We start from the raw sequence: 17,015 nt of genomic DNA on the forward strand, positions 1-17,015 counted from the left end.
ACATATATCAGTGTTTTTGTCCGTAGAGAATTTTTTTTACTATACTCTCAACTGAAAGCGTAAAAAAATCAAACTTTAAATGTTGTGGGCTTATGGGTTCGGTCCATGACAAAATCTCATCTCATTAAGACAAAATCGTAGCCCAGTGAGTGCCAGCTGCAATTTCGGTAACTAAATGATTTTTTTTCTGTTTTTTTTTAAATAATTATGTAATTAAAGTGTGTTTTCCTCTTGAAAAAGGACATGTTTTAATCAAGGCAAAAAAGACGATCTTTAGATTCCGGTCCATCAAAAGGCCCAATCAAGATATTCAGTTAACCTACTGTGTACATATTAGTTGTATGTTAGTTGTATATTATTAGTTGTATATTAGTTGTATATTTCTAGGGTATTTATTATATTTCCTGGTCAAAATATTTCTCCTAAATTAGAAGATTGCAATTCCTTATTTTATAGTTATCTTCCTGTATATGTATGCATACAGTTGTGCAATGAAAGTGAGACAGAATTCAATCACGTTCATGGTGTCAGAGCCATCGCTCTCTACCTAAAATCATTACATGCAGATCACGATCTGCACCTACTGCTATCTTCTTTTATCTGTTGATCATCAGCCCTTCTACTCCAACCAGTTCTCATGTCTGACAAGCCGGAAGCATCATCCACTACCATCGCCAAAACCATGCACCTTGTGTATATTGTGGCCAATATTCAACACAAGGTCGGGATTCTGGATGGCTTGAAGGTCTCTTACTCATCATGGTTTAAGTTATTCTAGCTTCATGTCAAGGGCTATAAAGTCATGGCACATATTGATGGTACCAAACCGCCAGCCAAAACTGATCCCGAGTATGAATCATGGTCTGAAATTGATGCAATCGTTTTGCAATGGATTTATGGGACTCTATCTAATGACCTGTTGATCCGTGTCCTTGAAACTCATTCTACGGCTCGTGAAGCTTGGTGTCGAATTCAAACCATATTCCTCAATAATAAAGGTTCAAGGGCTGCAGCCCTTGAACAAGAGTTCAACAATCTCACCCTGAAAGCCATGCCATCCCTCGAAGCATACTGTCAAAAGCTCAAGGAACTAGGTGATAGACTTAATGATGTGGACTGTCCTGTCAACAATCAACGGTTGGTTCTTCAATTAGTTTGTGGATTAACTGTTTAGTATGACACAGCAGCGGCCTACATTAATCAGACTCTTCCCACGTGGGAGACGGTTGTGAGTATGCTGGAACTCGAACACCAAAGGCAGACAGCCCGTCAGATCCTGTCCCCACCCACAGCTATGGCTGTTGTGCATTCTGACTCATCCACTAAACTCCACCGTCGGCGCCAAGGCAACAGGCCCAATGTCAAGCGGCCCAATTCTCATCAGAGTAGTTCTTCGTCTGCCCTAAGGCGCAACCCAATGAATCAACAGCCCAAGTCTCAGCAGGTTCAACAGGCACATGCACAACACCGGTTTTCCTCAAATGCTCGTTCTCCCTATTGGGCTTATTGGAGCCCACCTCGCTGCCCTTACCCAACAACAGCAGGTTGGACCTCTCCATGGCATTGTCAACCATCCTAGACTTAGACTCCTTCTTCCCGTAGACCTGCTTCTCGCACCAATGGCCCAGCAGACAATCAGGCTCATCTCACAGCTTATGACCCAATGGAACCTACTCAAATAGGTGAAGCTTTTCAGGCGATGAATCTGGAACAACCAAATAAACAATGGTGCATGGATTCGGGAGCCACAGATCACCTCACAGGAGACCAAGGTAAAATTTCAAATCCCTCGTTATCTTGTCCAATTGGTTCGATATTTGTAGGAAATGGTGCTCGTGTGCCAGTGCAATGATCAGGTCACTCATCTTTTCCAACACCTACCCGAGACCTACACCTTAAAAATGTTCTTTACACCCCAAATATCATTAAAAACCTTATTTCTGTTAGAAAATTTTTAGTTGATAACAAGGTTTCTATTGAATTTTATCCATATGGGTTTTCTGTGAAGGATTACCAGACGGGCCAGATGATATCTCGCCACAATAGCTCCAGTCAACTTTATCCTCTCACCTATCCGGTCACGGGTTCCACCTTTCTGTCCACAAGTGCTCAAGATGTTTGGCATAACCGTTTGGGTCATCCCGGCCTCCCTGTTTTGGATTTTCTTAGTTCAAATAAAATCATTCCATGTAATAAACGTTGTCGAACTTTAGTTTGCAATTCGTGTCAAATTTCCAAGCATAAACGTTTACCTTTTTCTATTTCTACCTCCTCTACTATATTTCCCTTTGATATAATTCACTGTGATTTGTAGACCTCACCAGTAACAAGTAAAACTGGATATAAATACTACATGGTCTTAATTGATGATTACACCCAATACACATGGGTATTTCCATTAAAATTCAAATCCGAAACCTTCACAAAATTCTCAACATTTCACAAATACATTAAAACCCAATTCAACCTACCCATTAAAGCCTTCCAATGTGATCTAGAGGGTGAATTCGATAACAATTCTTTTAAAACATTTGTTAACACGAACGGCCTCCACTTCCGGTTTTCTTGCCCCCAAACATCCCAACAAAATGGGAAATCAGAGCGCATGATTCGAAGACTTAATGAAATCATGCTTGTCCTTCTTACACATGCTTCTCTTCCACCATATTTCTGGGTCAAGGCTCTACATATGGCATGTTATCTCCATAACATCCTCCCAACTAAGCTCCTCAATTTTCACACTCCCATGTCAGCCCTTTACCTCCGCCAACCTGACTATGGGAACCTACGAGTGTTCGGATGTGCGTGTTATCCCAACACCACCTCCACTCGAGCACACAAATTAGATCTCCGTGCTAAACTTTGTGTCTTTCTCGGTTATCCGGCCCATTTTTGTGGCTATCGGTGCCTTGACCTCTCTACGGGCAAGATGATTTTATCCCGTCATGTAAAATTCGATGAAACCTCTTTTCCTCTCGCAAATAAATCGATACCCACAACCATAGACTACTCCTTCCTCAAGTCTACCCCATCTCCCACCTTATTTGATCCTACACCTAACATCCCCGCCTCATCTACACTGTCTGTCACACCACTCACCCCTTCCATCCCGCCACCACCACCACCGCCCCCTCCCCCTCCGCCACTCATCCACACTTACCACCACCGAAACAAGCCCACACCTCCTGTTCCCTCTTCAACCACTGTAGCAAACCCACTTCCTGCCCAGCCTATCAACCCCTCACCTACACCACTCTCCAGTACTACCCCAAACTCTATATCACCACCAACCCCTCTTTCTGTCACATCAACCCCCCCACCCCCACCCCCTACCTACCAACACCCATCCCATGACAACCCGCTCCCGGTCTGGTTCACTTAAACCACGGGAACCAATTAACCTCCACACTTCCGCCTCTCACACAATCTCACCCGTACCCACTTCTCACCTAAAAGCCCTATCTGATCCTCACTGGCGTAATTCCATGAACAAAGAATACCGAGCTCTAATGGACAACCACACGTGGGACTTGGTATCTCAGCCTTCCAATGCTAATATTATTCGGTCCCATTGGTTATTTAGACATAAATTCAATGCCAATGGCACTCTACAAAGGTATAAAGCTCAGTTAGTCGTTAATGGAAAATGTCAACAAGTTGGTATTGATTGTGAAGATACTTTTAGTCCCGTTGTTAAACCAACCACAATCAGAACGGTGCTTAGTCTTGCGGTTTCCCGGAGTTGGACAATACACCAACTCGACGTCAAAAATGCTTTTCTTCATGGGGACTTGCACGAGAATGTTTACATATATCAACCCATGGGTTTCACAGATGCCACCTATCCTAATGATGTTTTCAGGTTACGCAAATCACTTTATGGCCTTAAACAGGCTCCTTGTGCATGGTACGATAGATTTTCCACCTACGTGACGTAAATAGTGAATTTACAATAGAATGATTTTTAGCCTTAGTAATCTAAACGAAAGTCGAAGTGTTCGTTAAACCGAGAGCGTGCATAAAAAGAACGCCCAAATCTGACTTCGTATGAGGAAGTTATGATTTTTCTAAGTTTCAGCTTAGCAGTAGACAGCTAAAAACTCGAATTTTAGATCGAGTGATTTTTAGCCAACACAACCTAAACGAGAATCTAAGGTCTCGTTAATAGTAGTACAACGGTAAAAAGACTGACGAAAACGGACGTCGGATGAAGAAGTTATGAATTTTTAACGGATTTTCCTGTCCCGGTCTGTTAAAATAATAATAATAATAATAAGGTCAAAATTAGCCGACAAAGTCTAAACGAAAGTTGTAGAATATATTCTCGCCTACGCGTGCATATAAAGAACGTCAAAAACGGAGCCCGTATGCGAAAGTTATGAATTTCGGAAGTTTTTGGCTCAAAAATCGAGAAAACCTTGAAAACCGATAAAAATCGCATGAACAGTACCCGGTCACATCACCCGGAATCTCGCATGCTTGACGCGTGTCCGAGCCAGAGAGCTACCCAATGCGCGGTCCAATAGGCGTCCGACGCGTGCCGTCTCCGTGGCCTGTCCGAAGCACGCCAGTTGCCCCTTGCGTGTCCGAGCCTCGCACCGCCACCTGCCCTCCCCGTGTCGACCTGCGAACCGAGCCACCTGCCTTCCCTCGCCTCCGAGCCTCGCTGCTGCGACGCATGTCTCCTTCTCCTTGCTTCGGATTCGAGGCTCGCACCTATATAAAGGGTGCGAGACTTCCCGGTTTTTGTTGGAATTTTGCCACTTTTTCACCCCTAATTTCATATTTTTGCTATTTCAACTTCCCCCGAAGCCCCGGGATCATACCAAACACCCGAAATATGTTCCGAAGTGCCCGAGAAGCCCGAGAAATTTATCATTTCGGTTTTGAAGCTCAACCTTCACAAGGTCCGGTTTTTCATTAAAAGCTCCCGGTTTCATCGGAAACGATCGTTTTAGGAAACGAAGTGCTGTCCGATTATCGTTAAATCATGTGAGTGTATAGTTACTTTCATCTTACAGATAGATATAAAGTATTTTATATAAAATATGTGCTATGTATATATATGTTGTTTGTTTATTTGGGATGGATGTTGAATGAACGTTTTATACATGTTTAAAATGATTTAAAATGTATATATATTTTATCTTCAAATATGTTGGGTAAAACATGGGTAGATAAAGAACGAGGGATGAAAGTACGGTATAGATGTACGTTGGTAGATATGAATTTAGTACGGTATAGATGTACGTTGGTAGCTATGGATTTAGTACCTTGGCAGCTATGGACTTAGTGCCTGTTGTATAAACCTTGGCGACAATGTGACTTCGTGCCTATTTGACATAAATTGCTGAGGAAAAGCAGTGTTGTCACTCCAATGTTTGCCTTATTTGAAATAAATTGCGGAGGAAAGCAATGTTGTCACCCCATTGGTTGCCTTAGTTGACATAAATTGCTGAGGAAAGCAATGTTGTCACCCCGATGGTTGCCTTATTTGACATAAATTGTTGAGGAACCCCCAAAGAAGTGTTGTCGCCCTGATGAAAATCCTTAGACTGGGTCCCTTGTGATAGTTGTTTTAGGGACGTAAAATGAGGATAGCGGGAATGGGTAATCAGGGTTATTTTTGGTTGATGAAATTAATAAATTTATTGTTGAATGATGAAATTAATAAATTTATTATTTGTGGGTTGAAAACCCTATATGCTCATCAGGCTCCCAAGTCTGACCCACTCAGTTTCTTGTATTACAGGTAGTGGCAAGAGCATAGTTGGATGACTTAACGAGAGATTTTGGATTATAGGCCAGTAGATGTAAATAAATGGTGTAAGGCTTATAATATATTGTTTATGCTTTTGATCTGTATCGGAACATGACATCCCGAGGTTTTGTTATGAAATGGAAAATATATTTCTTTAAGAAATGTTTTGATAAATTTTTATTATATTTTGTTTTGGGAACAAATTCCGCAACATCTTTTGGAAAAATTACTCTGATTTTATTTTAAAAGCATAACCTAAATCGGTCTTTTTTGGCCGAGAAATTTGGGGATGTCACATCTTCTGACAAGCTACTCACCACCATCATCACCACACTTTCTCGTGAGTTTGCTATGTCTGATTTGGGGGCCCTTCACCACTTTCTTGGGATCCATGTCAAACGCCAAAATGGTGGTTTGTTCCTGTCTTGTCTCAGGAAACATACGCCGCTGACATTCTATCCCGCGCTCACATGGCAAATTGCAAACCAAGTGCCACACCAGTTGATACCTCGCCAAAATTGAGCGCATCCAGTGGTAAACTACTAGCTGATGGAACATTATATCGCAAACTTGCGGGTGACTTACAGTATCTCACTATTACTAGACCGGATCTGACATATGCGGTACAACAAATATGTCTATTTATGGATGCCCCGCGGGAACCCCACTTCAAATTCCTAAAACGAGTTCTTCGATATCTTAGGGGCACAATTCAGCTTGGTCTTCATATCTCTCCCTCCAAATCGAGTCAACCTATTGCCTACTCTGATGCCGATTGGGGGGGGGGGGGGGTGCCCGGATTCCCGACGATCTACTTCGGGTTATTGTGTCTTTCTTGGGGAAAATTTGATATCTTGGTCGTCGAAAAGACAACATACTATATCACGATCAAGCGCCGAAGCAGAATATCGTGAGGTCGCGAATGTTGTTGCTGAAACGAGTTGGCTACGCAACTTACTTCTGGAATTATTTGTCCCAACTCGCAAAGCAACCATTGTTTATTGTGACAACATATCTACAGTCTATTTGTCTGAAAATCCCGTGCAACACCAACATACAAAGCATGTGGAACTCGATATCCATTTTGTAAGAGAAAAAGTTCGCATCGGGGACATTAGAGTTCTTCACATCCCAGCAGATTTTCAGTATGCAGACATCTTCACAAAAGGGCTACCGCGTCAACTATTCACTCATTTTCGATCCAGTCTGTGCCTCCGGTCTCCTCCTGCTCAGACTGAGGGGCTGTATTAACTGTATATTAGTTGTACATTATTAGTTGTATATTTCTAGGGTATTTATTATATTTTCTGGTCAAAATATTTCTCCTAAATTAGAAGATTGTAATTCCCTATTTTATAGCTATCTCCCTGTATATGTACGCATTCAGTTGTGGAATGAAAGTGAGACAGAATTCAATCACGTTCAGTACACCCTCATCAAGTTTATATAGCGAGGGCGGAGGGGTATACAACATTTACCAATGATATAAATAAAGTTTATCAGATCTCCTTGAAGGAGACATATATGGTTGTTGCTTTCAAAAACTATGCTTCCGTCAACAATATTGGTTAAGTTGCATTTAAAGTTTTTCATGCAAAACGACTTTCTTTTTTGTGGTTCATTTCATTACAATGTTATTTTTTGGAGTTTGCCGGTATCACGTTTACTAGCCGCCTTAATTAAATCTTGTACCTTGCTACAAAAATGTGACATTATTAAGTTCCCTTTTTGGTTGAATTGTCATGGTTCACTTGGCCAATCATTTTTGTGGTCCTATCCTAACTCTTTACATGTAAATCGATTGGTATTTAACTAAGTCTTTAAATCAACACAACACAGTCACATTGGATCCAAGTTGCATTTAATGTCCTTCGTTCGTGTCACAAGAACCAATTTACCTCAGTAAATTTGAAGCTCAAATAAAAGTGTGAAGCAAATCATAAACCATTTGATGGCAGCGTGGTCGAGCCCTGTGATTCACCCTCTTTCATGTGACCCTTTTCCCCTCGATCCCCATTGCCTGTGACTTGCTTCAATACCACCTTTCTTTCCATTCCGTATAAATCTCATCACCCACCCCCACCCCCACCCCTAATCCCCTCGACTCCACCTTTATTTTCTTCATCGATCTCACAAAGACTACAACGAACTCCCACATATCTAATTAGAACCATGAAGGTTTCGTTGTGCAATGCTGTGTTTCTCTCCTTGCTTCTGCTTCTTCCTCTTGACATCTCCGCAAGGCATATCGGTTTGCAACATTCACGTACGTTTATAATGCATGACAAGGTTGTATGGTACAATCTTACGATGCACATCTGAATGTTTCCATGTGCATTATTGGGTTGTATTTGTACAACTTGTCATTTCCATGTGCATCACTGTGTTGTACTTTTGTTTAATCGATCTCACGTGAATTAACAGGTCATGGACATCACCATCAAACTCTCCATGGAGCCACAGAGAAGCAAAGAGGAGCCGGAGGGGGATCAGATACGGTTCAAGTGGTTGGGTCAAGGCTACCAGACTGTTCGCATGCTTGTGGATCGTGTTCCCCATGCAGACTGGTTATGGTTAGCTTCGTATGTGCATCCATCGCAGAGGCAGAAACATGTCCCATGGCTTATAAGTGCATGTGTAAAAACAAATCTTATCCTGTTCCTTAAACCCATGTACCATGTTGTTCCAATCTAACGTAGAGGATTTTGTTTTGGTTTCTGTTCTTGTTTTCACAATTTTCTTAATGATATAGGATTAAATGTGTTGACTAAAGACTTTTTTCTTTACACTTAAAAAGAAAGAGTAATAACCAGATAACATTAATCTAACATGTTAAATAATTTTATCTCTGAAGCATTCCCTCTATAGAATAACATCCGGTTGATTGAGTTGGTATGATGGCACCCATATATACCAGCTCAATCACCTCGATGTTGCTCCTGATGTTTCAGAGATAAAATATTTTTAGAGCCTAATGTTTACAAATGCCATATAAATTTCGTTGCTCTCGTGGTGTTGCCCTCATAGTGAGTTGCTATTACATGTGTTGTCTTGGTGCTTTCTCCATCGGATGATTTTCCTTGATGCTATGTTTAGCTTGGTGTATACATACATATATATATATATATATATATATATATATATATTTTGTTGTTTTTACTTTTTACCTTTATGATTGTAAATTCTTTGTATTTTAACTCCCTGCTGACTTTTAAATTTTAATTTATATTGGCTTGCTTTTCAAAAAAAAAGTTGCATGATTGAGCTCCAACATCAATTTTTAATTAGAAGATTGCAATCATACAACCTAATCCATCATCGTTTTTTATATTGAAATGTAAGCTAGACTTAAGTGGTAATTAACTAGTTATTTTTCAGTTATTTCTGGTTGGTTTGGTAGTTATTAGAGTAGTTTAAGTTAGTTATTGTAATTGTCCTTCTTTAAGAAACGTGCTGGTTATTTGTGAAGGGTTGCAAGTGCTACAAAGGTTGCAACGATTTAAACAGTAGTGGTGATATACACTATAAAGTCTCTCCTTGTATCCGGTTTTTGTTTGATTCGAATAAGAAAAACATTTTTTTGATTTTCCATACAAATTATGTTTCTCAAGATAAACATTTTATAAATGCAAGGAAAAAGAAGATTTGAAAGAGAAAGAAAAGAAAGAGTATATGTAGATAGTCTTTGTAAAAGATATTGTTTGAAACAAAACCACCTGGTTTGGTTCATTATTTTCTTATTATCGATTATAATGTGCACATGTGTGTGTGTATACAGGAGTTTAACAAAATAAAAGGTTAGACATTTTATAATACAAATTATTGAATGTACTGATTTGTATATACTTGATAACCTTTTGTCAACGTGATGTTTGAAAATGAAAACTTTTTTGGTGTACTTTGGGATTAACGTTGCCAAGAGAAGAGAAAGAGTAATTAAAGAAGCCGATAAGATTAATCTAACATGTAAAAATCTTTAATCTAATGAACCAGATAACATTAATCAAAAGGAGATGTGAATGCTGAATCTAACTATACAATCAATCATATGCAACTCAAGAAATAAGAAACTAATGGTGCAGAAGGTTGAAGGCTGGCAGATCTCGTATTCTATGGATGTCTTCCAGTGCAAGTTCTCTCTCCAATTGTGTTCGTGTAATTTGTAGAACTTCCTGTTGTTTTTATTTTTATAAAGGAACATAATTATTACATATGAATAGTTCCAATAGGAACTACAAAAAGGTTACAACCTTTTTATACAAGAACCATGTTACAGTATTAAACTCTAACATGGTTCTTACATACCCGTTCACAGTATTAAACTGTGAACACTGTAACACATTAAACTGTTAATACTGTAACATATTCTTTTTACAGTATTAACAGTTTGTTTAATACAGGAACCATGTTACAGTATTCAAAGTATTAACGATTGTGTATGGGAGTGTGTATGTGTGTGTGTGTGAGAGAGAGAGAGAGATTACATTGAACTCCATGTATGAGGCATGCATTGCGAGCCACTGTGCATCCATCATTGCAAAAGCAATACAATATAGAACATCAAAGGCTTCATCGTCCTCTACAATAAATTGTTCCCATGAATATCGAATCCATTATTAATATTTTCTAAATGTAGAAGGATTCAAGATTGAAAAAAAAAATACTCAAAAGTAGTACTTCATGATACTTTATACTTACCTCCCAATATTTTTACAAAATTGACACAGTGAAGACACCTAGGCTTAACTGCAAAACAGAATTCATTAGTAAGATTATATACACTCACTTCTGCACTTCCAACAAAATCATATATAAGTCTGTTAAATTTAAGATAAGCTAAAAAAAGAAAGGAAATAATAATAATTCTTCTTATTATTATTAAAACTTCAACTCACAAACCTGAATACAACTCCAACATCTGAGTTAACATGAATGATATATTAATGCCAGCAATTGCAAAAGGATATTCCCATTCTGCCCTTTTTCCAGGTTGTTTCAATAGCAACCTACGAAAAGCAGCCTTCATTTTGAAATATTATTAATTAGTAAATTGGATTTGGTTTTTCAAATTGCTATTTCATGAATGATATCTAAAAGTTGTAGTTAGAAAGGAAACATACTGGAAATGTTTTTGCAAAGAACAGCAAATTCTCAAGTGAAAGAAAACCACAACCCCTATGACAAAACAAAATATAATTAATATAATCAAATGAATATATAATCTTTTATAAAATGTAAAAAAGTTTTTATAAAATGTACCTAAAGTCAGTGGATGGATTAGCTCCCTGCCACCCCATTTCCTTCCATTGATCAGAGATCAATCCTGTAAGTGTAACATTTGGATATGCTAAATTCCATAATTCTACAAGGGCTTTCTGTCAATAAAACATATAATTGCATCAAACAAGAAATCATGTCAAATTAAAATTGAAAAAACAAATTAGGAGTTAGAGAAATAAATATACCTGGTGCTCAATGCGAGTTTCATCAAAAGGTACGTTTGTACGTTCTCTAAGCTTCTGATATCTTGCTTCCTGTAAAAAATTTCCATGATAATCTTGTTAGATTTTCCCAAAGAAACCTAATTTGGCATACAAATTATTGATCAACCTATTCAAAAAAACTTTCTAATTTTAATGGAGTCTTGATATACCTGAACATTAGTGTACTTAAAATCAATGTATTTGTTACTTGCAGAACGCTTCATGCCAAAAATTCCTCCAATCCATTGTCGTGGACCAACCATAGCAGTAGCTAAATCCAACATTTCAAAAAAAAAAAAAAAAAAAAGAAATTTTACATGCTTATAAATTTTAGATATAGTAAACCCGATATGTTTTTAAACAAATTTCACTCACTAATACATTGAGCTAATACTGATTTTCTGGTAAGAGACTTATGTAACCATTCCAAAATGTTGTCCTTGTTGTGGTGTCTCCAAGGATAATCATCTTCATCAACCTGTTTTTTGAACAAAAAGTATGTGCATGAATAGATCAGTAACTGAATGGGTGGGATTTAGTGATGAATATTGGAAAATTTTAGTGTAATTGGTTTATGAAAACTTGAAAATTGAGTCCATACTTGGAAGCAAAAGAATTTTAGGAAGAACTCCCACGAACGCATTAGAATAGTGCATATCAATCATCTGATTTCTGCATTATAATGCGGTAATCAGATATTAAATAGATGTTTTGAAATTCAAGTAATTATAGCAAATCATATGTCACCAAATTGTAACAAACACTTTGTGAAAAAAAGGATTTGAAGAACTATTTAGATACAACTTAACAAGTTAAAGAACAGAGAGATGAAGAGGGAGTCCTACTCTGTGATGAGAAGAGCAAGAAGGTATGCATTTCCTATGCCTTAATCTCATCAGTGAAACAAACAAAAGACAAATCTTGTATTCTTGTTGATCACTTTCTTCTAAACTCTCTCAAACAAAAAGGAATGATATTGAAAATGCAATGTGGGTTTTGAAAAGCTAAAGAAAATGATCATAAAAACCCATGCTTTACCCTCAAAATTCAACCCTTCATCATACCAAAACAGTTTCACTTTCTAGAGGAAAGTAAGAGAAAAATATCAAGAAAGTCAATTTCTGAAAGAAACAGAAGCATATAATAAACTATAAATTGAAGATTAAGTAGCGCAATTAAAGGGTTATTCACTTATTCTCTTTTGCATGATTCTTTTCCTAAAAGCAAATGATGCCTATCGTAAAGTTTCTCAAAAGGAGAGGGTACAAGACAAAAGTAACAACATGCATAATAATAATAACTTCACAGAATAAATTTGTAGTCTTGATGAAAATGCTTCAAGGGGAAAGAGGAAAGGGAAAGGCATATTTGTTTGGGGCGAACAACAAAAAGGAAACCTAAATCGTAAATTAAGATAATATGAATTAATGATTAATCTAAGAAAAGCATAATCACATACACAAACAATGTCTATATATCGAGTAATTGATTAAGCTAATGATGCATATTAATGCATGATTGATTGAATACATTTCAAAGCGAAAACGAAAACGCATGCGTGTATGGGACAAAAGACAAAAAAGTAACATGACCCATATAGCAAATTGAGGCAAGAACACATAAAATCTGAAGAAAATATTTATATACCTCTTAAAGAACAAGGAATGGAGATCCGATAAGGGTGATGTTGACGACGACGACGATGATGATGAGAAGAAGAAGAAGGTGAGGGTGGTGGGGCCCTCTAGAGGAGAATGGTGGAGCCAGGGTTGGGGGTTGAAGAGATAGAAGAAGGAGGAGGATGAGAAAGCTTGGAATGGCATCTGAGCTTTTGGGAAACGGACCCCGACCCCGAACGACTACAGGTTTGGGGCAAGAGGGCTTCGTGTTGTATTACGATTTACGCCTGACGTGTTTCTATAATCCCGCCTAATCTATAGGCTATAGCTCTCTATTATCTCGTCTTCTCTTTCTTTTGTTTTCCTGCATTTGCTTACTTGTCTCTTTTTATTTTTCTTTTGAAAAAATTGTAAAAATATCGTTTACATGGGTTCAATTCAAAAAGTTTGGATCGAAACCATAAAAAAAAATAATAATAATAATAATAAAATAAAAAAATAACAATCGTAGATATCAAATTTGCAGGGTTTTTTTTTTTTTTTGTGTGTGTCTCCATAGGCCTAACTTTTTTTTTTCCAAAAATATGATTATCCAAATTCTTTTTGAAGCGTGATTCAATGGTGACGTTGTTCTTTTAATAGATTTAATGGTGACAATTAACTTTGATGGGGAAATGAAGCACAAGCTTCAACCTAATAGTATTTGGGCTAAGTCTTAAAGAACCATGTTAGACATTGTTCTTTTAATAGATTTAATGGTGACATAGCTTAGTCGTAGATTCCTCACGTGCAAAACTACATGGAAAAACTTTTGTCTTTAAAAGTTTTTACTTTGCTCAACGGTTGTAGCCTTTCAACCTAAAACTTAGGATATAATGTAGATTACCATTCATTCTAACAATTAAGGGAAGAACCACTAAATAGTAATACAAAGAGAATATTTGGAAACCGGAAGAACTCTCGGTTTTTTGGATGGTGAATACAACTACATGCAGGTTGTATTTTTAGTTGCAAAAACCGTAGGAGACTCCAAAAAATATGAAATTGTAATGGAGCCCTAACACCGCTCGCCACGTATAGCTTCCTGGGCCATATCCACGAAGTCAATGTACAATCAACATGGTTTCGTCCAACCCAAAACCTTGGTATAAATAATAACTCGTCAACTTCTAGCGATGATGCAGGCATTAGAAGTGAAAAATGTGTCTGAATTGCGCCATTTTGTGAACTGACGTCTCACATCCACAGAATGTATAAGCACACATGTGGGCTTTGCCCATTCCTTAAATGTAAGGAAAACTTTATAAACCCTTCAAATGTTCTTCCACCCAACAATATGGGAAAAAGATAAATATCCAACTTAATATTCCCTTTTATAATTCCCAATTTTGAGAATTAGGAAGAAGCATGGATGATTTTCTAATAAAGAAGTCAAGAACTAACGATGATTTTAGAAATCGGAATGAAGAAGCGAACAATAGGGGTGGCAACTCTCGACCCAACTCGTAACCCGACATTGACCAAACCCGAAAATAGACGGGTTTTGGTTGAGATTTTTGACCCGCCAACCTGTATATATATAGGAGTAGGATCAAATTAGAACACCTAAAGGTTGAGAATGCGAGAACAACTATCAACCAATCGTTTAAGGAGGGCAAATGACTAATTTTGATTTAATATAATTAATAATTCATATATTATCCATTATTTTGTACCTACAATCAAGGGATATTCCATAAATATTGTTGATTGGAGATTACGGTTTCTATCTAATTGAAAGCTAACAAACAAGAAAGTCAATTGAAGATTCTTAGTCGAATGACAATTACATCAAGAACATCGATTATCATGCAAAATAAGAACTGATACGTTTGAACATCCAAATTAAAATCGAAGATGGAATGGTTTGATGATAGTAGCGATGGTAATGATCAATATGGCAATCAATCAATCGACAAAAATCAATAGTATGAAGACAATAATGATCAATCGGAAGAAATCAATACTCTGATCATGCGAGTGAAGGTAACATTATCAATATCATTTACATACAAATCATGTCGTGGGAGCCCTCCTGTCTTTTTAGCAAATAAAAATCACACTTCATTAATATTGTTATTTTCTTTCAATTCGTGTATTATAATCAGCAATGAAGTATATGATTCATTGTTATACACATGTTGTTAGCAAATAAAAATCACATTTCATTAATATTGTTAATTTTATAGATTCGTGTGTTAGAATCAACAATGAATTATATGATTCATCGTTATACACATGAATAAGTAATGAATCATAATGTATATTATGTCCCATGATGAATTGTTTACATTAATATAAAGTTGTTTTTTTTTGTTATTTTATTGCAATTCGTGTATTATAATCATCAATAAAGTAAATTATTCATTGTTGTACACCTGTTAATTATTTTCAATTGATTAAATACTTCAATGTTGATTATTGTTAAACACCTTTTGATTATGATCAAATTGTTATCTAGTTCATGAATTAGGAATGAATCTGAACGTATATTATGTCTCATGATGAACTGTTTACATTAATATAAATTTGTTTTTTTTGCATATTGGTTTTGTTGTCTAAAAAAATAGGTATAAATGGATCTGATTCTGAAGAAGAATCATTCAATAGTAATGTTGTTGACTCGCCTGGTAGAAAAATAAAGTTGTGGAAACCTATTGTTCCTAAAGAATTTATGTCAGATGTAGATGCTACTTATCAATCATTAGATGAGGCGGTTGAAATGTATAAATTATATGCAAATAAAGCAGGTTTTGGTGACAGGTTAAATACAATAACGAGGTTTGGGGACAAAACCACTAAATTAAGGTATGTAGTGTGCAACAAAATGGGTAAAATACCTAATAGATCAACTGACACTTTGCATCCCGAAGGAAATGGTAGGAATAAACGAAACTTAAACTTCAGAATCACGGACTGCAAGGCATTGATAAAGTTTGAACGACTACATATGGGAACTAATGCTTGTAAAATATATGAGTTCGAAGAGAAGCACAACCACCCCCTAGATACTAAAGAAGAAAGACGGTATTCCAAACGTGCACGACAACTTAGTTATAAAGACAATGAGTTTATAGTGCGTTCTGCAACATCTAACATTGGTGCAACAAAGGCACATAAGTTACAAGCTAGTTTGCAAGGAGGTTATGAAAATGTTGGCCCTGAAGTCATTGATTATAAAAAAATTTAGAAGGAAGATGGGAAACATTATAGGTGACAAAGATGCACAGCTGGTTGTTGACAAAATGAACATGAGGAAAGATGAGTTACCGAATTACACATTTGAGTATAAGTGTGTTGATAGTGTGTTAAACGCAATGTTTTGGGCGAATGAAACTGATAAGTTATATTACAAGGAGTTTGGAGACGTGATCTCATTTGATGCTACATTCCGAACAAATAAGTATGATGTTATAGTTTTATATTTTTTAATTTAATTATGAATATTGTTATTTTATTTAGTTTTTAATAACCACTGAATCTGTTTTTAATTAACTTTTAATACAGGTATGGAATGATTTTTGTGTCGTTTACAGCCATTGATAACCACAAACGTTTAATAAACATTGGAGAATGTTTGTTAAGCAACGAGTCAAGAGAATATTATCGTTGGTTACTTGAAGCTTTTTTGAAAGCACACGGAAAACACCCTCAATTAGTATTAACAGACCAAGATCAAGCTGTTATACAGGCGGTTGAAGCAATATTTCCTAATTCTAATCACAGATTATGTGTGTGACACATTATGAAAAAACTACAAGCAAAGGTATGTATATTTAAATCATTGTTAACACAAAACCTGTTTATTCAGTAATGATTACAACAGGTTCTGTGCTAATCATTTATTCCAAAAACAGAACATGTTTATTCAATAATGATTACAACAGTTTCTGTTTTCACACAAATGATTAGCATAGAACCTGTTTATTTACAGATCATCTTATCAACGTGTAATGTTTTTTTTAGGTTTCAGTCGATTTTTTGAAAAACACTGATTTTTGAAAGCGTTTTACTAAGCTTGTTTGGAATGTCTATATAGAGCCTAAAGTATTTGAATCAATGTGGAAACTTATTATGAGAAAGTTTAAACTACAAGACTGTCACATCCCCAAA

The 17,015-nt window shown here is 36.7% G+C and overlaps 3 protein-coding genes across 6 annotated transcripts; 2 read left to right on the plus strand and 1 right to left on the minus strand.

The window, feature by feature from the left end:
* Positions 1 to 802: 802 nt before the first annotated feature.
* Positions 803 to 1,174, plus strand: LOC145163768 (uncharacterized). Its single transcript, XM_079082545.1, has one exon. It carries the CDS (start codon positions 803 to 805, stop codon positions 1,172 to 1,174), a length of 372 nt encoding a protein of 123 aa, XP_078938671.1.
* A 6,600-nt stretch (positions 1,175 to 7,774) lies between these two features.
* Positions 7,775 to 8,479, plus strand: EPF1 (epidermal patterning factor 1). The gene is made up of 2 exons (XM_079081597.1): positions 7,775 to 8,027; positions 8,186 to 8,479. Exons 1-2 carry the CDS (start codon positions 7,934 to 7,936, stop codon positions 8,425 to 8,427), a joined length of 336 nt encoding a protein of 111 aa, XP_078937723.1. The 5' UTR covers positions 7,775 to 7,933; the 3' UTR covers positions 8,428 to 8,479.
* A 1,215-nt stretch (positions 8,480 to 9,694) lies between these two features.
* On the minus strand, positions 9,695 to 13,205 carry LOC145162458 (ELMO/CED-12 family protein). Of its 4 annotated transcripts, none has more exons than XM_079081599.1 (11): positions 12,892 to 13,205; positions 11,846 to 11,916; positions 11,620 to 11,722; positions 11,415 to 11,515; positions 11,227 to 11,295; positions 11,021 to 11,136; positions 10,882 to 10,936; positions 10,661 to 10,781; positions 10,460 to 10,507; positions 10,246 to 10,340; positions 9,695 to 9,933 (listed from the first exon to the last, which is right to left on the minus strand). In XM_079081599.1, exons 2-11 carry the CDS (start codon positions 11,885 to 11,887, stop codon positions 9,832 to 9,834), a joined length of 852 nt encoding a protein of 283 aa, XP_078937725.1. In that variant the 5' UTR covers positions 11,888 to 11,916; positions 12,892 to 13,205; the 3' UTR covers positions 9,695 to 9,831. The 4 variants fall into 4 exon arrangements, with proteins under 4 accessions (XP_078937725.1, XP_078937726.1, XP_078937727.1 ...); XM_079081600.1 differs by lacking the exon at positions 12,892 to 13,205 and adding an exon at positions 12,090 to 12,355; XM_079081601.1 differs by lacking the exon at positions 11,846 to 11,916 and having other exon boundaries at positions 12,892 to 13,203.
* Between the last annotated feature and the right edge of the window lie 3,810 nt (positions 13,206 to 17,015).

Source organism: Lactuca virosa, chromosome 3 (assembly GCF_052849685.1).
Source record: "Lactuca virosa cultivar CGN04683 chromosome 3, Lactuca_virosa_CGN04683_v6, whole genome shotgun sequence".
NCBI lineage: Eukaryota > Viridiplantae > Streptophyta > Magnoliopsida > Asterales > Asteraceae > Lactuca > Lactuca virosa.